The sequence below is a fragment of the Prunus avium genome, chromosome 4 (genome assembly GCF_965620075.1).
Source record: "Prunus avium chromosome 4, drPruAviu1.hap1.1, whole genome shotgun sequence".
Classification (NCBI taxonomy): Eukaryota; Viridiplantae; Streptophyta; class Magnoliopsida; order Rosales; family Rosaceae; genus Prunus; species Prunus avium.
In genome coordinates, this window is record NC_142287.1 from 19,616,892 (window position 1) to 19,639,467 (window position 22,576).

Here is a 22,576-nt window from a genome sequence, read left to right on the forward strand (position 1 = left end):
CTCATCATCCATTACGTATCCAGGTACCGATTTTCTTCTCAAACCGGTATTCATACGTGGGTTTTCTGGCTCATTACACCTAGTTTTGTTATTTGTGTTGCTCGTCTCTTGGGTGTGGAAGAAATTCAAGGTGGGTGATGGAGAGGGTCCAAAACAGAGGTTTGGGAGCATTCAAAGTTGGTATTATAAGCTAACTTTACTCTGTTGTCTTGGTGTTTCTGGGCTCAGTCTTGTTTTTTGTTTATTGAACTACTTCTATTGGCATAGAAATGATTGGTCTGAGGAAAAGCTAGTGACCCTTTTTGATTTAGCCATTAGAACACTTGCTTGGGGTGCTCTTTGTGTCTACTTGCATACCCAGTTCTCTAATTCTTCTGAATCAAAGTTCCCAAATTTATTGAGAGTTTGGTGGGGTTCCTACTTTTCTATCTCTTGCTATTCCCTTGTGATAGATATTCTTCTTTACAAGGAACACGTTTCCTTGCCCGTTCAATCTTTAGTTTTTGATGTTGTCTGCGTCATCTCGGGTTTGTTCTTTATATATGTGGGGTTTTTTGGTAAGAAAGAGGGAAGAAATACCGTTCTTGAGGAACCCCTTTTGAATGGTAATGGTAATGCCGAGTCAAATAATTCCAAAGGGGGTAACACCTGTTACCCCTTATTCAAATGCTGGAATTTTCAGTATCCTTACTTTTTCTTGGATGGGTCCTCTAATTGCCCTTGGCAATAAGAAGACATTAGACCTTGAGGATGTTCCTGAACTATACAAGGGTGATAGTGTAGTTGGGTCCTTTCCAAATTTTAGAAATAAACTTGAGGCGGAGTGTGGTGCGGATGGCAGAGTTACCACATTTCATCTGGTGAAGGCATTGATATTCTCAGTCTGGAAAGATGTTGCCTGGACAGGATTATATGCTATATTTTACACATTGGCATCTTATGTCGGTCCATATCTAATCGACACATTTGTTCAATACCTCTACGGGCGGAGACAGTTCAAAAATGAAGGCTATGCTTTGGTTTCTGCATTTATGGTTGCGAAGCTGGTGGAGTGCCTCTGTCAAAGGCACTGGTTCTTTAAGGCACAACAGGCAGGAGTAAGAATCCGAGCGGTACTTGTTACAGTGATCTATAATAAGGGTTTGACCCTGTCATGCCAGTCCAAGCAGGGCCACACTAGCGGTGAGATAATCAATTTTATGACTGTTGATGCTGAGCGGGTTGGTGACTTCTCTTGGTACATGCATGATCCATGGATTCTCATTCTACAAGTTGGCTTGGCCCTAGTGATTTTGTACATAAATCTTGGTCTTGCAGCCATTGCAACTTTAGTTGCAACAATAGTTGTTATGTTGGCAAATGTTCCTTTGGGGTCCTTGCAGGAGAAGTTTCAGGAAAAGTTAATGGAGTCAAAAGATAAAAGGATGAAGGCAACATCTGAGGTCTTGAGGAACATGAGGATTCTCAAGCTTCAAGCGTGGGAGATGAAGTTTTTGTCTAAAATTAATGAGCTCAGGAAGACTGAGGCAGGATGGTTACGAAAGTTTGTTTACACGTCTGCCATGACCTCATTTGTTTTCTGGGGTGCCCCAACATTTGTTTCAGTGGTCACTTTCGTTGCTTGCATGCTTTTGGGGATCCCACTTGAGTCGGGAAAGATCTTATCTGCACTTGCAACATTCAGGATTCTTCAAGAGCCTATCTACGGTCTTCCAGACACAATTTCAATGATAGCACAAACTAAGGTATCCCTTGATAGAATTGCATCATTCCTTAGTCTTGATGACTTGCCGCCTGACGTTATAGAGAACCTTCCAAGAGGTAGTTCTGATACAGCAATTGAGATAGTCGATGGGAATTTCTCTTGGGATTTATCATCCCCTAGTCCAACATTGAAGAATCTAAATTTCAAAGTGAGCCAAGGTATGAGGGTTGCTGTTTGTGGTACTGTTGGCTCAGGCAAGTCTAGCTTACTTTCTTGTATTCTGGGAGAAGTTCCGAAGATATCGGGGACTCTTAAAATGTGTGGGACAAAGGCCTATGTTTCTCAGTCACCATGGATACAGAGTGGCAAGATAGAGGAAAACATATTGTTTGGTCAAGAGATGGACAGAGAAAGATATGAGAGGGTGCTTGAAGCATGTTCATTAAAGAAGGACCTGGAAATTCTATCGTTTGGTGATCAGACAATTATAGGGGAGAGGGGAATCAATTTAAGTGGTGGGCAGAAGCAAAGAATACAAATTGCACGTGCTCTGTATCAAGACGCTGATATTTATCTGTTTGATGATCCTTTTAGCGCTGTTGATGCTCATACAGGATCACACCTTTTTAAGGTATTTCATTTCCCTCTTGTAGTGTGATTACATCTAGTTTAAATTGAGTATCCAAAATTATTTACATCATAGAATTATTGGCATATGCATCCGTAAAATTGATACTTCATTATTAATTTGTTTGCTTGATAATTGCACTACAGGAATGCTTGCTGGGTCTCTTGGGTTCAAAAACAGTAATCTATGTTACTCATCAAGTGGAGTTCTTACCTGCTGCTGACCTCATCTTGGTAAAAAATCCCGAGCTTTTCTTAGAATTATATTTTATAAGATGTGTTATTATCTAGTTAGTATCTGTCTGCTTAAACTTATTGTTTGTGATTAGGTCATGAAAGATGGAAGGATTACTCAAGCAGGAAAGTTCAATGACATTCTTAATTCAGGAACTGATTTTATGGAACTTGTGGGAGCACACGCGGAAGCTTTGTCCGTGCTTAATTCTGCAGAGGTGGAGCCAGTTGAAAAAATAAGCATTAGTAAAGAAGATGGAGAATTTGCGAGTACTAGTGGGGTTGTCCAAAAAGTAGAAGACACTGATGTTCAAAATTCTAAAGCAGATGATTTACCAAAAGGGCAGCTTGTTCAAGAAGAAGAGAGAGAGAAAGGTAGAGTTGGGTTGTCAGTCTACTGGAAGTATATCACCACAGCATACGGAGGTGCTCTTGTTCCGTTTATCTTGCTTGGACAGGTTCTCTTTCAGGTCCTTCAAATTGGAAGCAATTACTGGATGGCTTGGGCAACTCCTGTTTCAGAGGATGTGAAACCTGCTGTTGAAACCTCTACACTTCTAACTGTTTATGTTGCTTTGGCTGTTGGAAGTTCTTTTTGTATCCTCTTCAGGTCCACATTGCTTGCAACAGCTGGGTACAAGACAGCCACTCTACTCTTTAGTAAAATGCATTTATGCGTTTTCCGTGCTCCCATGTCTTTCTTTGATGCCACTCCAAGTGGACGAATCCTAAACAGAGTAAGCAAAATATATTTCTAATATAGTGCCATATTGGGATATTCGAAGAGAATTACGTGATTTTTATGTACTTTCCTTCTTTGCTTTAAACAGCTACCACTCCCTTTGTTGCTGTACTGAATGCAGTAATCTCATCAATGTAGCTAATTGATTTCTTGCAGGCTTCTACAGACCAAAATGTAGTGGACTTGAACATGCCGGGTCAAATTGGGGCCCTTGCCAACTCAATGATCCAGCTTCTGGGAATTATTGCTGTGATGTCGCAAGTTGCATGGCAGGTTTTCATCATTTTTATCCCTGTGATTGCAATCTATATCTGGTTACAGGTAACGCTTCTTTGTCCGACTGCTCCTATATTATACGTTTATCAATACATGAATTTCCACATGAAATCTAATATGGAAATGTTAATGTTCCTTTAGTGTTAATTCTTTGTTGATCATGCACTGTTGATGCTCGTTATTCGTGCCTACACATGTCCTACCTTCTATTTGATGTGGAGCTGAGGAACTTGACTTCCTTATTTACACAAAAGTTCACTAAGTTGATATATTAACATTTTTTTCAACCTTTTTCTGCTACAGTTCTTAGAAACTTCTAAATTGACACAACATGGAAAATGATTGACAATATGAATCCATATAAAAAAAAACCTAACTCCTGTTACAGCCAGCAATCTATATGAACTATGTTAAATGTGAAGAAAGATGCTCAAAAATTTTATATTCATGCAGCAATACTACATATCTTCAGCACGAGAACTAGCACGGTTGGTTGGAGTATGCAAAGCTCCAGTGATACAACATTTTGCCGAAACAATTTCAGGGTCGACAACTATTAGGAGCTTCGATCAAGAATCAAGATTTAGAGATACAAACATGAAACTGATGGATGGTTATGGTCGGCCTAGGTTTCATACTGCGGCTGCAATGGAATGGCTATGTTTTCGCTTGAATATGTTGTCATCTATCACCTTTGGGTTCTGTTTGGTTTTCTTGATCTCTATTCCAGCGGGGGTGATTGATCCAGGCAAGTGGTATTCATTTAGTGTGTTACTAATTATTCTTTTGAAAGCAAATTGTATGAATTCTCTGTTTTCTTATTGTTTTTGGTATTTTACTCTGAAGGTGTTGCGGGCTTAGCTGTCACATATGGACTTAATCTAAACAAGATACAAGCGTCGGTTATATGGAATCTTTGCAATGTGGAGAACAGAATAATATCAGTGGAGAGATTACTACAGTACACTATCATTCCCAGTGAGCCTCCTCTTGTAATAGAATCGAATCAGCCAGATCGTTCTTGGCCATTACTTGGAAAAGTTGACATACATGATCTTCAGGTACTTGCTGTTCTGGTTTATTTCTTTCATAACATATGGGGTCGGTCATTCATGTGTGACTCGAATTTCATGTTTATATAGGTCCGGTATGCCCCACACATGCCGCTTGTGTTGCGAGGTATCACATGTACCTTTCCTGGAGGAATGAAAAGTGGGGTTGTGGGTAGAACTGGCAGTGGCAAATCGACTCTCATACAGACCCTTTTCCGAATTGTGGATCCTGCTTCTGGCCAGATTTTGATAGATGGTATTGATATATCTTCAATTGGACTGCATGATCTAAGGTCTCGGCTGAGCATTATCCCTCAGGACCCAACCATGTTTGAACGGACTGTAAGAAGCAATCTGGACCCACTTGAAGAGTACACAGATGAGCAAATTTGGGAGGTTGGTTGGTTTTACACTGATGAAAGGAAGCTTCTTCCTACTAAATGTTCTTCGTGTGACTAGTTAAAACATCTTTTGATTTTTTCAGGCCCTGGATAAGTGTCAACTTGGAGATGAAGTTAGGAGAAAGGAAGGAAAGCTGGATTCTACAGGTTTGTTCTATGGCTACTCTAAGATACAGGCTATATGATGCACTAGATTCCATTTTACGTCTTGAAAATTCTTTTGTTTAAGTTCATATGGTTGCTGCAGTTAGTGAGAATGGAGAGAACTGGAGTATGGGTCAGAGGCAGTTGGTCTGCCTTGGCCGTGTGCTGCTCAAGAAAAGTAAGGTCTTGGTGCTTGATGAAGCTACCGCGTCGGTCGATACAGCTACAGATAATCTCATCCAGCAGACCCTTCGCCAACACTTTACTGACTGTACAGTCATCACTATTGCACATCGTATAACTTCTGTTCTTGATAGTGACATGGTTCTGCTTCTGAGTCATGGTTAGTATTGCCAAATGAATGCATTCAACATCAAATTCTTATTCATTTTTTAATGTATCTTTGTTCTGGTTGTAGGGCTTATTGAGGAATATGATTCTCCTGCAACATTGCTAGAAAACAAGTCGTCATCTTTTGCTCAGCTTGTGGCAGAGTACACTATGAGGTCGAATTCCAGTTTTGAGTAGTTTGACTGACAATTGAAATTCCAAATCTTCTTTATGAACTACTCAACTGGTTAGCTGTTTTGATAATGACGAAACATAGGCGGTGAGGTGCAAAGTGATAGAACCGGGTGATCCAAGTTAAAGGTTGCAGTGTATTTTAGGATATATTCAGGCTCCATTGCTTCCTTAGTCCGCCTAGACTTTCCATACGCATCCAACAACGCATTATACGTAACCTTATCGGGTACAAACCCTGCTAATTTCATATCCTGAAAAACCTCAGCTGCCTCCATGTTGCGTAGATTTAGCTCCACCAAAATGGATTAAGCTGCATCCTCAACTTGTGATACTCGCAAGTGCACGAACCGTTGGTAGTATAGCATATGTAAGTGCGAGGTCGATTCCACAGGGATTGGTGATTGAATGATCCAATTTAGTTTCCCTACACAAAATAGAAACAAAAACAAAGAACATAAAACAAGGAAGAAAGAAATAAGTAACTCAAGCAAATAAGTTTCCAAGTTCAATTTAGATTAATGGATTGATTCTAGCTAAAGTATGATTAAGCCATGGTGTGTGGTCATAACCTTGTGTTCCTAATTCCCTAATTTGATCATTTGTTGTCTAACCTAAAATTAAGCATTAGGAACCCATTAAGCATAGAAGAACATTTTAAACAACCAAGTATGTATCTAATCCCTGTTGTCGAATGTCCATACATACTCTTCCTATTCATAGTTCAATTCGAATTAAAGCATGGTGTATACTCTTAATTCAAACCAAGATAGCTAACATGCAAGCCTAAATGGTGATCAATCATTCAAACTAGCATATTAACTTATAAGCATAATGAATAAGAACAAAAACCATAATTGCAACTTGGAAACTAATTCAACTTGAAAACTTAAGAAAAGAATTTACATAACAAAGAAAAATAAATTACAACTAAGAAAACATTAAGGAAACTAAGAGAACTTTGAGGAAGAAAGGAAGTGTTTGAGAACTTTGAGGAGGGAGAAGAAAGTGTTTGGGAACTTTAGAGAATTTTGGAAGAACATGTGTTTGAGAGCTTTGAGGATTTTGGAAGGGAATGTGTTTAAGACATGGGGAATTTGGAAGAGAGTGTTTGAGAACTTGGAGGATTTGGAGAAGAAAGTAGAGAGGTGTTTTGAGAGCTTTGTGGATTTTGGAAGAGAGTGTTTAGGAACTTTGAGAATTTGGAAGAGAGTGGTTGAGAACTTGGAGGATGTTTGTGAACTTGGAGAATTTGAGAACTTAGGGAAGGAAGAGAAATGTGTTTGTGAAGTGTTTGAGATATGGAGACTTTTGGAAGAGAAGGGAAGTAGAGAGATGTTTGAGAACTTTGAGGATTTTGGAAGAAAATGTGTTTGAAAGCTTTAGAGAATTTGATGAAGGAAATGGGAGAAGTGTTTGGGAAGTGTTTGGAGAAGAGAGTATTTGAAGAATTTAGAAGAAGAGAAAGGAAAAGTGTTTGATATTTAGTACAAAGAAAATTTAATAGAATGATCTTATTACAACAATTGAGAACTACAAAGGGAAACTAAGAGAATTTGAGGGAGAGAAGGGAAGGGAGCTCTAGAGAAGTGCTTGAGAGCCCCCCCCCTTGGGGTGTGTTTACAAGCTTAGAGAACTTCCCTATTTATAGGCCTAGGGGAAGTAAAAATCTGAATTCAATATGGCTAATGCATACAACACTTGTTTTATAAAATCTGAAATGGTTGATGCACTTGTATTAGAAAATCTAAATTGGGTGATGCAATTGTATTAGAAAATCTTGAATTGGTTGATGCACTTCACCAATAGATCCCACCAGCAGCCCTAGCTCATCTTCATGTCACCATGACCAAGCTTCCAACCAGAAATGATAGCTCATACCTAGCTCACCATGACCAAGCATCCAACCAGCACATGCTGAGGTCAGCATGACCAGCAACTTCAAGGGCTTACAACTTGGGCTTCTCTTAATCAAATTAGGACTTTAAGCACTTGAAATTGAAGTTCAGAATGTCTTCTTTCCAGCCATATGTTATTTGGGCCAATCCAAGGTCGGAGGAGGAAGTTAAGGCCAAAACAAATTGCTAACTCATTTTCCGCGCTGATAAGATCCATCCTGAGCATGGCTCTGTGTTTGCTAGGTAACAGACTCCATATTTATCCAACGGGGCTGAATTTTGGATATGTTATAGTACACACCCATTGGAACAACTTTCATGAAGAATGCTGCCTCATCCGAGCTGTGTAGGTTGCTGAAACAAAGCTTGCAATATGACCTACAGAACTGGACTGGCAGGGGGCTGTAGCCAAAATGAGTTTGTCTTTTAAGCTCTTCATCCATTCATCCAAATTAGGCCTTAACATGCTTGAATTTGCATGAATTATGCTCTCTAAAGCCATCATTATTACCTAAAGCTTAATGAACTGAAAGATAAACACAAAAATGATTAAAAGCACAAGTTTAACTCAAAAACATAACCAAATCATAAGTTAAAAGGGTACAAAATGATATGTAATTTATGCACCGATCACTCCACATGCAAAGACCAGCAGCGATAACAAGTTATAAGTGTATTATAAGTATTAGAATCCGTGGCAATCCCAGCACTCTTCATACACTCAACAAGCGCTCTAATCTTATTCCAAGGCATACCCATTTTCCCATAAAAGTGGGCTCTTCCTCCATTTTTTTAAAAACAGTAACAGCCTCCATATATACTACTACAAAAAGGGCAAAAGACGACCAGGAAACAACGACGGTAGATCAAAAAACCGTCGTCGTTTTTTAAAAGACGACGGTAATAGAAACCCGTTGTAGAAACATAACTTAAACACCTAAAAAACCGGTATATGCATAGATATTTTTAAACCACGAAGCACCAAATTAAAAAAGCGCCGTCTTATTACAAAGGTTTTGTTCCGAGTTAAAATCTGAATCTAAAAACAATGACTCCAGCTATGAAATCAACGCCGTAGAAAGTAAAGACGACGATTTAAAAATAAGACGCCGTGTTAACTCATTAATAAAAACGACCCAATTTTCTTAGTCAGCAACGCATAAATTCAAAGAAATCTACGACGGTTAAATACAAAAAAATTCGCCGATTTAAATTAAGTTACCACGACTGTAAATATAAATTTATCGACTTTTTAATTACAGTATACTATGACGGTATCCATAACTCTACTGTCCGCATAATTGTACTAACCACGACGGTTTGTTAAATTAACGACGTACAAATTTTTTACCATTATATGTCTATCATTATCTATAAATCGTCATCTTAATTTTAATTGCTTTTTAAGATTTATTTATTGGATTTTTTTTCCTACGGTGGTAGATAAACAGTATGGCAAGATTTGTGATAACCCACGACGGTTTATATAGGAAACCGTTGTCACCATCAAATAAAAGTGAAGTCTTACCATAATGAACTCTGTTCCTCATCATAATCGAACCAACACACAAAGGCAATATTTTAGAAATGGATGATGTGTGTGTCTTTGTGTCTTTGAGATACACAAAGGCACACACACATCCACATCCAAAACATTTTAGAAAAATGACAGCTTCAGCAGAAAGACAATTTTTTAGATGATGTGTGCGTGTTTGTGTCTTTCAGATACACAAACACGCACACACATCAACATCCAAACTGAAAAATGAAAGCGAGGTGAGTCAGAGAGGTGATGTGCCTCCAGACAGGTGAGACAGAGTCAAGGGCAAGAAGAAGTTGAAACCCTAATTGAAAAATGAAGACGAAAGAAAGACAGAAAAATCCTTATTTATAAACTAATCTTTTATACCACGTCGGTTATATTAAATTATCGACGTTTATATGAAAACATAAACGTCATTTAAAACTAAAATAAGGTCGTATAAATTAATTAATAACGACGGTATATAAAAAAACGACGTTGTCATTTTTTGGAAAACTAATTTATTGTGTAATTAAAAAAGTTACACATCGGTATGCGTAATTAAAACGACGTGCTATTTATTTGTCACGTCGTTATTATAGAGTATAAGGTCGTTGGGTAAATTTGAAAATGACGGGATACATCTTTTTGAAGAAAAAGGCGTTGTGTAATTGGAAATAAAAACGGCGTTTTCTTAAAACTAGGTGTCGTGGAAACTAATGTAATAGGGCGGTATAAACCTATAGCGCCGTATAATGTCGCTTACTAGGGCGCATTCTATTAATCGCGTCGTTTTATGAAACGGTCTGTTAATATTTTAAACTTTTCGCCTACCTGACCTACACTTGCACTGTTTCCAAACCGAGAAAAACTTTCAAGCTTCTCTCATTTTTCATTCTCAAAGCGCTGTTTCTGTATCTCCAAGAGAAAACTTTTCGTCTTCATCTCCTCTTCGTCTTCGTCTCTGAACTGAAACACCAAACTCCAGGAGAAAACTTTCATTGCACGCAAAGGGTAAGCATTTCTCACTATTTTTGTTCCTCTTTTGCATGCGCATATCATTTTCGTTTTTTAAATCTTTTTACATTTTTTCTTTCGAAGTTTGATAAAATTTGCAAACAAAGAAGGAAAGTTTCCAAGTTTGAACACTATGTTTCTTTTACTTCAATTAAATAAGATGACGGTGGCTTCTTATTTACGTGGTTAGATTTATAGACCACGATGGTTAGTCAATCATCCTAGCGTCGTGTGAAAGTGTTTTTCGTTGGTTTTTAAAATGATCGTCTTTTTTGTATTTGATTTTTTAGGATATATTCATCACATGTTTGATTTCTCTAAAAAATGGTTTTTGTTCTGAAAATCTTTTTAATTATTTTTCTGTTGAAAATATTTTACGTTTTTCCAAATTTGTTTTTTTGTTGTATAGACGACGGTATATTATTATTTACGTCGTTTTAATTGCAATACCATGTCGAATGTTTTTAAAAACGTCGTTTTAGTAAATGAAAATCCAAAAAAATTTCCCCTGAAGGTGTGAATCTGGAATCAACCCTCTGTTTTTTGTAATTATATCATAAGACGTCGGTTGTTTATTATTAACGTCGTTGTAATATTTAATCATGTCGGTGGTTAATTACCATCGTGAAAATTTATTATTACGTCGATTTTTTTGTTCTTACGTCGTTTGAAATATTATAATACGTCGGTTTTTATAAATAACTGTCGTGTTTTTTCTTAATTTCACTGAAATATTTTCACTTGCAGGTTTGATTTTTCTGTAACCATAGTTTCTCAATCCCAAAGTAAGGACTCTTGCTTGAAAAAAAATGAATGTAAGGAGCTTAAAGTTGTAAATCCTCAAGCCAAGTCCTCGAAGAAGATGAAGTTTGTTTCATATGCTGAGATAGAACCAGGCAGCACGACAACATTTTTTAAGGAGCCAAAGTCAAGTCGGGGTATAAGCACAATGCCCCGTGTTATGAAGAGAAAATTTCAGAAAATCAAGCACGTTGTTGAGTACAATAAAAGGGGGAAATCATGTGGCCCTGCATATATTGAGATGCAGTCCTACATTGGTGTGTTGGCACGCTCCAGAGTCCCACTTGTGGACAAGAAATGGGCTGAAATATCCAAGGATATAAAAGAGAAGATTTGGGAAGCCGTTGACATGGCTTTTGTGGTTGGTCAAGGGGGCAAGAAACTGGTGTTATCTTCTGCTGCCAAGAAATGGAAGGATTTCAAGTCTATACTAACGAGGCATCATATCCTTCCATTCATCAAGGAGAAGGAGAAATTAAGCCAACCCCCTGAAATATACAAATTCATAGAGAAAGCTGACTGGGATGCCTTTGTAGCTTCAAGGTTATCTGAAAAATTTGTGTCTGTGCATTTTGAAGAAACTTGAGTACAATCATCGATTGTCTCGAAAAGGATATGCTGGTTTGGAGGATCAGTTGGAGGAAACCATGCCTGGGGTAGATATTTATCGATCTACCCTATGGAAGAAAGCTAGAGAAGACAAACATGGTAACATCCCGGATCCAAAGGTTGCAGAGAAAGCAAAATTAATTGTAAGCCTACTCACTCTGTTTTAAATTTTTATTAAACAGTATTGCCGTGATAAGTATTATTACGTCTTCTGTTATATTTTTGCGTCGTGTGAAAATATTACTACGTCGAAATGTTTTAAAAAAACGTCGTTAAAGGTCTGAATCTCGAATCACTACTCTGTTTTTTGTAATTATATCATAAGGCGTCGGTGGTTTATTATTGACGTCGTTTTAATAAATTAACCACGTCGATTGTTATGTTATTGAGTCGTGTGAAATGTTATAATACGTCGTTTTTCATAAATAACCGTCGTGTGTTTTCTTATGCTGACTTTTTATTATGTCTTTGTGTTAAGGATGAATTGCAAAAACAAGTCTCTGAAGGCACTCTTACTGTATCAGGAAGTAATGATGTGTTGACATTGGCTTTGGGTCCCGAGCATCCAGGAAGAGTTAGAGGGGTAGGGGCTGGGATTTCCCCTAAGCAATACTTCCATTTACCTAGACAACAGAAGGTAAGGTTTGCCGATCAATTGAAGGAAAGTGTAAGACTTGTCCTTCAAGAAGAGACTTTGAAAATGGAGGCTAGATCAAGAGAAGAGACTTTAAAGATGGAGGCTAGAACCAAGCAATTGGTAGAAGCTGAGAGGGAAAATTTGCTGAGTCAGTTTTCCAAACTCATCCCTAATTTTGATCCAAGCTTGCTGAAACTGAATACTAACCCCTGTCAAATCCAAGGTCAAGGGCAAAGTCCCAAAAATCCAATGTTGGACAAAGCAAGCTGCTCTGGGGCTCTTGATATCAGAGCCCTACAGTTTGAGGAGGATACTGCCAAGAATGGGGAAAAGTAGGAAGAAATGGTAACGTCTCTGAACTTTGAATTCTCTGTTTTTCAAAAAGCCATTAGACGTCGTTATTGTGAATCACAGTCGTTCAAATTAAAAAACAACGACGGTTTACATTTACCGCCGTTTTAAAAGTTATACCACGACGCATTTATTAATAAACCGTTGTTTGTGTTTCATACCACGACGGTGGAAAGGATTGAGTTATTGTAGTATTAGTTTACTTGTTTTACAAGCTATCTTCACTGACACAATCCCACTCTCTCTCTCTCTCTCTCTCGCTCTCTCTCTCTCTCTCTCTCTCTCTCACTTTTTTTCTCTGCAATTTCTATTATCTGTGTTTCTGCTGAAAAAGGCTGGTACACTCTGGAATCTGAATTTCTGAAAAATTTTATGTGATTTAGACGACGGTTTATTATTTACAGTCGTTTAATGATATTTAGACGTCTGTAATTCTTACATACCGTCTTCTGTTATGCTTTAGCATGACGGTTTATTTAATTTTTTTACTTTTTGTACAATGTCATATATATAATTCTTTATTTCTTAAAACGGAAATTCGGGGATGTAGAAAAGATTGTAGAAAAGATAGAAGAAAAGATAGATGAACAGGTAAATTCTCATAACTTTGCTTTTTTCATTTGTTTTTCAATTTTATTATTAAAATAGAAATCTAGTGTTGGAGAAAAGCAAATTGAAAAGGTAAATTCATTATCTATGAATTTTGCATTTGAATTAGACGTTGGTTTTTTTTTATACGACGTAATAAATTCTTCATTACGATAGTATTTTTTTCCCGTCGTGTAAATTATTTTCAGACGACATTGTTTTATTTAAATCGTTGTGTTTATTGATTTACCACGTCACTTTAAGTTGCTTTATTTCTTAAAACAGAATACTGAAGTACCAGATTATTCAAAGCTGGAGTTGCCATCTTCTTTATAATCCCTTTGTCGTTATGTGGAAACTACACTAAAGCCTCAGGAGAAGATTATGACCTTTACAATTGAGAAGGAGGTGTTTGGTGAAGATCGTACTACCTTCATCTTGCATGAAGATATTACACAGTTTGCTGGCATGGAAGAAATTGGGGCTACTGTGGTTGCAGTATATATGAGGTTTGTCCTTATACCAAATGTTCATTTCACACTTTCCTTTCTGTTGAAAAAAAAAAACAGTCATGGTTTCATTTCATATATTTAGGTGCCTATTTGATAATTTGAAAGCTGCAAATATGGTGAACATGGTTGGCCTTATCGACCCTGCTCAAGTTAGTGCCAACGTTGGTTAATTAACTGAAAGATCACGTGTCATAGCCAATCGACTTCAAAAGACAGATGGTGAACAAATTTTCCTAATGCCTTACAATCCAGGGTTAGTCTCCTTAACATGATTTTGTTTGTATGATGCACTGCATATAAAACTGTTTAACCTTTATATTTATTTTGTGCAACCGTCATTGGGCCTTGATCATTGTGAGAGCAAAGAAGGAGACTGTCTATTTTCTGGATCCACTGCCTGGAAATCAAGTTGTGGATGAGGCGGGCAAAAACATAGTGAACAGTGCTATCAAAATGTATAATTCACACATAGGCAGACAAGGCCGTAAAGCACCTATTTGGAAAACTCTACCAGGCACACCAAAGCAACCCAGCAGTGTAGAGTGTGGCTATTATGTCATGCGCTTTATGAGAGACATCATCATGGATCCTTTCCTGGAGTTTGAGAAGATGGTAAGAAGAAAATTTTCAGATTTATTTTATGTCGTTTTTTGTATTATCAACGACGGTAAATTAGAAATACCGTCGTTGAATATATATACTACGTCGGTAAATGAAAAATAGCGTCGTCTGTTAGAATAATCATTGTTTATGGATTTTAGTTTGCGAAGGGAAAAGATCAAGCGCCATACCCCCAAGAAGCCATTGAAGAAGTGAGGAAAGAATGGGCAGAGTTTGTTTGTCTTCATATGGAGTAGAGGATTTTTAGAACACTTAAACATTTTTATAAAATGTACAAATTTTGTTAGAATTAGACAAGTTTTTGTACAAATTTGGTTAGAATTAGACAAGTTTTTGTACAAATTTTATGTATAATGTACATTCTTTTTTTCCCTATGAATTTAAAATTGGTTTTCATTATTTAAAAAAAAAGAAATTGCGTGACCGACATGTAATAAACCTTCCAACGACATAATTATATCAAACACCGTCATCTTATGGAGTACAAATGTGATTAATAAATAAAATAAAGGAATAAAAAAAACACGACTGTACATTTACAACCGACGTAAAAGGAATTTAGACGACGCTAAATTAATTGTTTGCGTCGTGATATATAGTATGTACGTCCCCGATAGCCATTACACGATGGTTGTTTTTACAAGTAAGTCGTTTATAAGTTTACAATGTCGTTCTTTTCTTAGCGCCGACGTGGTTTGTTTGTCTTTATATCTATTTAATTCAAAATATTCATAATAAATTTAAAATAAATCCAAAAAATGCACCGTCAACCTCCCTATAAATTTGTCGAGGTTTTCATGTTGTGAAAAACCCAAGTTCATGCTAAACCAAATTTGTTGAGGTTGAGGTTTTCATGTTGTGAAAAACCCAAGATCATGCTGAACCAAATTTGTTGAGATTTTCATGTTGTGAAAAACCCTAGGGCACTTTCTAAACCGTCGTTTCTTTAAAATGACGTTGTACACAAATAACAACGTCATAGTTTTTTAAAAAGAGACGTAAAAGGTTGTTCAAACGACGCTCTTGGTTCTATAAGACGACGTCGTTTAATTGAAATTAGACGGCGATAAGTTAAGAGTTTAAGTCGTGGAATATTGTTTGTACGCGTTTTCTGTGTAAAAATGGTCATGGTTTTGCCTTTAAACGACGTCTTTTTTTAAAGTAAGTCGTTTATTACGATTTACAACGTCTTTACTTTCTTAACACCGACGTAGTTTGTGGGTTTTTGTAATAATATTTTATTCTATTTAATTCGAAATATTCATAATAAATTTAAAATAAATCCAAAAAATGCAACGTCAACTCCTATGAAGTCATTGAGATATTTTCTTCCCCCTTAAGCTTTAAAAAATGCAGTTTGAGTCATACAAATTTAAAATGACCACCAAAAAGAAAAATATTTTGATGAGTCACAACATCACTTATACTTTAATGGTTTAGGGTTTAGGGTTTAGGGGGATAAAGGTTTATTTTTGGGGTTTAGGGTTTATGGTTAATATATATTAGGCCGTAAAACCATAAACCCTTTTCTTAAATTATTTATATATATATATATATATATATATATATAATTTAGGGTTTATTTTTTATGGTTTAGGGTTTAGGGTTTAGGTTATTAATGTAATAAGCGTCATGTTTATTTATATTTTTAACGACAGTTTGTTTGTTTTCCGTCGATGATTTACGAAGAGCGCTTTCTAAACCTTCGTTTCTTTAAAATGACGTTGTACACAAATAACAACGTCATAGTTTTTTAAAAAGAGACGTAAAAGGTTATTCAAACGACACTCTTGGTTCTATAGACGACGTCGTTTAATTGAAATTAGACGACGAGAAGTTAAGAGTTTAAGTCGTGGAATATTGTTTGTACGTTGTTTTCTGTGTAAAAATGGTCATGGTTTTGCCTTTAAACAACGTCTTTTTTTAAAGTAAGTCGTTTATTACGATTTACAACGTCTTTACTTTCTTAACGCCGACGTGGTTTGTGCGTTTTTGTAATAATATTTTATTTTATTTAATTCAAAATATTCATAATAAATTTAAAATAAATCCAAAAAATCCAATGTCAACTCCTATAAAGTCATTGAGATATTTTCTTCCCCCTTAAGCTTTAAAAAATGCAGTTTGAGTTATACTAATTTAAAATGACCACCAAAAAGAAAATTATTTTTTTGAGTCACAACGTCACTTATACTTTAATGGTTTAGGGTTTAAATAATTTTAGAAAAGGGATTAGGGTTTAGGGTTTTATGGACGAGATATTTTAGGCCCTAAAATCCTAATCCCTTTTTTAAAATTATTTTTAAAAAATGTATATATAATTTAGGTTTTATTTATTAGCGTTTAGGGTTTAGGGTATATTTGTCTATTTAATTTTCTGTTCATTCCACCCTAAACCCTAAACCCGTTCGCACACGAGTTCGAATCCCAGCAAAACCAAACACCACATATATACTTAGTTTCTAAACCGTCGTAAGGAGCTACCACGACGCAATTATTTTAATAAGCGTCATATTTCTGTTGACATTTTAACGACAGTAATTTGTTTTTGCGTCGTAAGGATATTTACCACAACGTCTTTAATGTAATAAGCGTCATGTTTATGTTGAAATTGTAACGACAGTTGTTTTGTTTTCCGTCGATGTTTTTTAAAGAGCGCGCTTTCTAAAAATTTCCCCGCGACCTAAAATTTTCAGATTTCGCTCTAACTCTTCTACTTGTAACCCTGAACCAAGTTGGCCATAGTCTGTGACCTAAAACATTTCGCTCCGCTCTCTCACTTCAACTCTAATTCAAAGTTGGGCTCTCCAGGCTCCGTCGAATCCAAGTTGGCCATAATTTGTGAGCTCTGCCTACCTGTAAGTACAAACCCTAATCTCATGCTTGTAAATTCATTGAATGATATTCAGTTCTGTGGTAAAGGGTTTTAGATATATGTTTTGTGATTTTTTAATGTTGTCGGAGGTATGGGTTCATGGATTTAATGTTTAATGTTTTCATGAATCGGGAATGGATTTAATGTTGTCAGATCTTTTAATCACTCTCTGTTATTATGAATCGGGAATGGATTTAATGTTTTCATGCTTTGTATATGTTGGTTTCATGCTTAGTATACGTGTTCTTAATACCCAACATAAAAATTAATGTATATGTTGTGTTCTTAATATATTTTGGGTTCTTGAAAATAAACTGGGATTTCGATATTTAGAATGCTTTTTTAGGCATACGACGATGGTTTTTTAACAACCCGTCGTCTGTATTTTTATACACGACGGTTTTTTTTAACTACCGTTGTGGTTCAATTTCGCTGGCCTCTGTTTTTTGCTAGCATTAGATGACGTTCTTTGAAAACTCGTCGTCTATATATGTCCAATACGTCTGTTGTTGTTTAAAAACTGTCGTCTGTATACTATATTACTTGCTAGTAAAACCCTATATAATTGCTATAGTGATGGTCATTGCTTGTCTTTTCACTTTATTATAGATAATAGGGTAGTGTCGGAGATGGATAAGTCATGGATGCACTCGGATAGAAGATTGAAGGCATATGAGTTAGGGGTGGAAGCATTTTTGAAATTTTTTTGTAGAAAATCTTCTAACTACAACGCATACCCATTGTCCATGTGTTAAATGTGTGAATTTGAAATTGTTTGGGGTTGGAATTATAAGGGATCACTTATACTTTAATGGAGTTGACCAAAGCTATAAGAATTGGACATTTCACGGAGAACCTTGGGAAGCAACTACTAATGCTAGTAGAAATGTTGAAGAAGATGATGACCATAGTAGGTACAGTTTTGTGTCTAAAGAAATAGAGATGGATGATAATGATTTTGGTGATTTTGGATCCGATCCTTATGAGTTTGCTAATGTGATTGGGGATGGAGATCAACCATTGTACCCTGGTTGTAGAAAGTACACCAAGTTATCGGCATTAGTGAAGTTGTATAGTTTGAAGGCAAAACATGGGATGAGTGATGTCTGTTTTACAGAATTATTAATACTTCAGGGCAATTTGCTTCCAGAAGGAAATACAATACCGGCCTCTATGTATGAGGCAAAAAAGACTTTGTGTGCATTGGGGTTGAGTTATAAGAAAATTCACGCATGCCCCAATGATTGCATCTTGTATAGGAAGGAGTATGAAGATTCAACTAATTGTCCTATTTGCGCAAAGATTCAATCTTGAAAGAGGGTGTGCCAGCGAAGGTGGTGTGGTATTTTCCTCCAATTCCAAGGTTTAAAAGGATGTTTCAATCACATGAGACAGCTAAGAGTTTGACTTGGCATGTTGTTAGACAATCAATTGACGGTCAGATGTCTCATCCGGCGGATAGGATTAGAGGAGTGTATGATGCACATAAATTTAAAATCAATTGACTTGTTGATGATTAATGGCCCGAGTTTGATAATGAGCCGAGAAACTAGAGATTGGCTATTTCATCTGATGGATTCAATCCCCACGGTTCTCTAAGTAGCAAATATAGTTGCTGGCCAGTTATCTTAGTTACATATAATCTCCCACCATGGCTGTGCATGAAACGAAAGTTCATGATGTTGACTTTATTGATTTCCGGTCCTAAACAACCAGGAAATGATATAGACGTCTACTTGAATAGCCATCCAAGATCAGTAGTAACTGTGACCTGCAAGACGTTCAAGCATTTGGTAGTTTGAAGGCATCATATATATTGAACATTATTGTTTCCCCTTCAACTGTCATTGTCAATGTTCCTTGTCGAACATTGATCCTAGTATCTGCAGTGGCCATGAAAGGGCAGTCAAGAATCAATGGAAGATCCGCACCCGGAATAGGAGCTTCTTCCATTTCTAGCACCAAAAAGTCAGCTGGTAAAATGAGATCATTTACTTTCACAAGTACATCTTCCAAGATTCCTCTTGGATATCTCACTGATCGGTCCGCCAATTGAATGCTGACAGAAGTTGGTTTAAGATCACCTAAATTAAGGGCTTCAAAAACAGAATAAGGCATTAGATTAATTGAAGCACCTAAATCAAGTAAAGTTTTTTCAAACAATTTATCACAAATAATGCAAGGAATTGTAAAACTTCCTGGATCTTTTAATTTGGGAAGGAGCTTCCTTTGCAAAACTGTTCGGTTCATTTTTACACATGATTTTTCATGTTATTCCCCTTGTTTTTTGAGTTAGTTTTTGACATTTTATAGTTTTTTACTTCCTTTTTGTGTTTTCTTAGATTTTACCTTGGTTAGATTGAAAATGAGCTAAAAGTGCACTACTTGTTATAATTTCTGTTTTTGTTCATTTTCGTAGGTCAACTTCTTGGCCTGGGATCAGCATGCTCCGGTGCTCGGATGAGGTCATGATCTTCTTGAGACTTGTTCCAATGGATGTTAACTACAACATATCCAAATTTGAGCTCCATTGGACAAGTATTGCCCATCCAACCGATCCTGCATGTTACCACAGCTCTGAAATCCGAACTTGGCCAGCTTTTACCTCCTTTGTGTTATTTTGATTTTCTTGTTACCATAACTCTTGGTAACAAGAAGTTACCTTAGCTTTGAGATAATTTCTGAAGCAATTGGCATCTTTGTGAGGACAAAGCTTCATGATGGCAAGGGGACAATGGGCTAAGGCTTTATCAAAGGTGGTAGTTTTATATTAAAAGGTAAAAGCTGGAAAGGAGGAGAGAGGGAGGAGAAGTCAAAGGGCAATCTGATTTGGGGAAGCTTTGCAACGGGAGAGAGAGGCTATTCCATCATTCTACACAATTGAGAGCAGATTTTGGAGAGCTTGGAGCTAGGAGAAAGCCAAGGTGCAGCCAAGAAAAGTGGAGAAGAAGACTTCCACCATTGATGATCTTGAAGCTCTCATCATTTTCTGAAAATCTGTAAACTCTTTCTAATTTCATTTTGAGTTTGTATTTGAAATAAGTATGAGCAACTAAACTCCATAGCTAGGGCTTAGGTTGAAGCCCTAAACATGATTACCTTATTGTTTTGATACTTGAGTGTATGAATTTCTAGATATTGTTGATGAATTCCAATTCACCAAATTAATCTATCCTTGATGTGTGTTTTTCCTTGGTTGGCCATCTTTGAAAGCATGCTTCTTGAGATTGTTGGGATTATGTGTATCTTCATGTTATCCTAAGCAATAAATGGATGAAGTAAGAATCATCCATGTGATTTGGTTTCTTGAATACCTAATGTAAACACCATGCTATTAGGATTCTTGTGATGTTCATATTCTCTTTGAACTTAATGGGTTCTCCTTGTAATTGAATCGAAGTACGAACCATACCTAGGTTCGGTTATGGGGAGGGCACAAGTATTGTAGCATGAACCATGCACTTTACGTATATTAGAGAGAATCAATGCGTCTTGAGCCACGACCCATGGTCTTGATTGCGAACATCTTCATCAACACGTTTAGAGTTCATCACTTGAGTATTTATGAACATAGGTAGAATTGTTTAGGGTGGATTCCGAAACCCTAGTGTTTGTTACATTTTGATTTCACATCTTGATAATTCATCTCTGCCATTCTCATTTAAATTCGAAGTCCATTTACTTACATGCAATAGAAATAGATCACTTGAACCAAATCAAACCCCCCCCCCCCCCCCCCCCCCAATGTGTGTGTGAGTTGCGTGTTTGACACGTTACGTGTCTTTGTTACTGAATTTTATTTCTTTTTGTAATTGTTTTGGACTTTTGGTCCGCGCTGTGTTCTTCCATTTTCTGTGCTGAATCCAACCGTATAAAGAACGTAAATTTTGGACGTACGGTTGGAAAGTTATAGGCAAAACACTGGACAGAGGTCGAAACTGAAAAACAGAGAAAACGAATCTGCCCAAAAACGACCGGTCGCTTTTACCTGACGACCGGTCGCTTTTCAAGTCAAATTTTGAGTTTCGAATCTGCCCAAAAACGACCGGTCGCTTTTACCTGACGACCGGTAGCTTTAGCACTGTTCATAGGTGATAAATGGGTGATAAAAGGGTGATAGAAAATGCTGTTTGTGTTTTTGTTTAGTTTTCTTGTGTTGTTTCATTTCTTTTACACTTCTTTACTCATTTTTAGTTTCCATTTTGCATTTGTGCATTTGTGGTGTGTCAATTAAGTGTTCTTTACGTACTCAAATTATAACTTATAGGAAGCCGACAAGTTCTTCGTGGGATCGACCCCGTACTTACATAATCTATACTTCAATAGATTCGTGCACTTGCGGGTATTTTTAATTGGTTGTTTGCACATTAATTTGTGTCCTCTTAGGAATGCAACAATTTTTGGCGCCGTTGCCGGGGAACTGGCACGGTTGCTTATCTGTTTTGTTTGAGTATGTTTAGAGTACTTAGTTTTATTTTTGTTTATTGATTGTTGTTTCATTTTATCTTGATTTGTTTTTGTTTCTTTTTCTTACAGGAACATCCGAGGAGTCATCTCCACCATCTCCAATGGCAGCCGCAACTGAAATTGTGGAACTTACTATGTAAGAATACTCCAATAAATTTGTGATGGAGGAAGCAAATGCTTTTGGCTCATTTCAGAATGAGTTGACTATGAATGAATATTTCCAACAAACATACAATCCGGAGTGGAGAAATCATTCAAACTTCTGGTGGACCGACAATCCAAATTTTCAATAAGGGTCATATCAACCATATCAAGGCCAACATAATACTTGTCCACCTTATGGTCAACCTCAACATTACACTCCACCACAATCTTACCAACAACCTCAAGGACCGACTTTGGAAGAAATTGTTGCTTCAATGGTTAGAAACACAGATAATTTCATCATGCAGAGGAATGACACTCACATGCAGAGGAATGATACCCACATGCAGAAAATGAATAAGGCCATTGCCAATCTAGAAAATCAAGTGGGGCAAATTGCTATAGCTTTGAGTCAAAGGGAAGTTGGGATGATGCCTAACCAAACAGTGATACCAACCGGGCATGAGCATGTTCAAGCAGTTACCTTGAGAACTGGTAAGGTAATTGGTGAAATTGATGGTTCTAAAAATTTGATTCACAATGTTGATGACATGCAGGTTGAACAAGTGACTGAGCCTAAAGAAAAGGATGAAAGCAACAAAGAGAAAGATAAACAAGCAGCTTCTTCATCCGAATGGATCCCAAAGCATGAACTTGCAAGAAGGGCAAGAAAGGAGAAGGTAAGTCGTGAACCTACTGATGAAGAAATCTTACGTGCTCCTTTTCCTCACAGGCTTATGAGTTCCAAAAAAATTCAACATGCCAAGGACATATTGGAAACTTGTAGGAAGGTGCAAGTCAACATTCCTCTCTTGGAGGATCTTTGTACCA

The 22,576-nt window shown here is 36.9% G+C and overlaps 1 protein-coding gene across 1 annotated transcript; it reads left to right on the forward strand.

Annotated features, from left to right (window-relative positions):
* The first annotated feature begins 616 nt into the window (after positions 1-616).
* On the forward strand, positions 617-5,877 carry LOC110772722 (ABC transporter C family member 3-like). Its single transcript, XM_088251702.1, has 10 exons — positions 617-2,336; positions 2,480-2,566; positions 2,662-3,303; positions 3,465-3,629; positions 4,038-4,332; positions 4,431-4,645; positions 4,727-5,032; positions 5,121-5,184; positions 5,285-5,524; positions 5,600-5,877. The coding sequence occupies exons 1-10, from the start codon at positions 702-704 to the stop codon at positions 5,707-5,709; spliced, it is 3,759 nt and encodes a 1,252-aa protein (XP_088107828.1). The 5' UTR covers positions 617-701; the 3' UTR covers positions 5,710-5,877.
* The last annotated feature ends 16,699 nt before the right edge of the window (positions 5,878-22,576 follow it).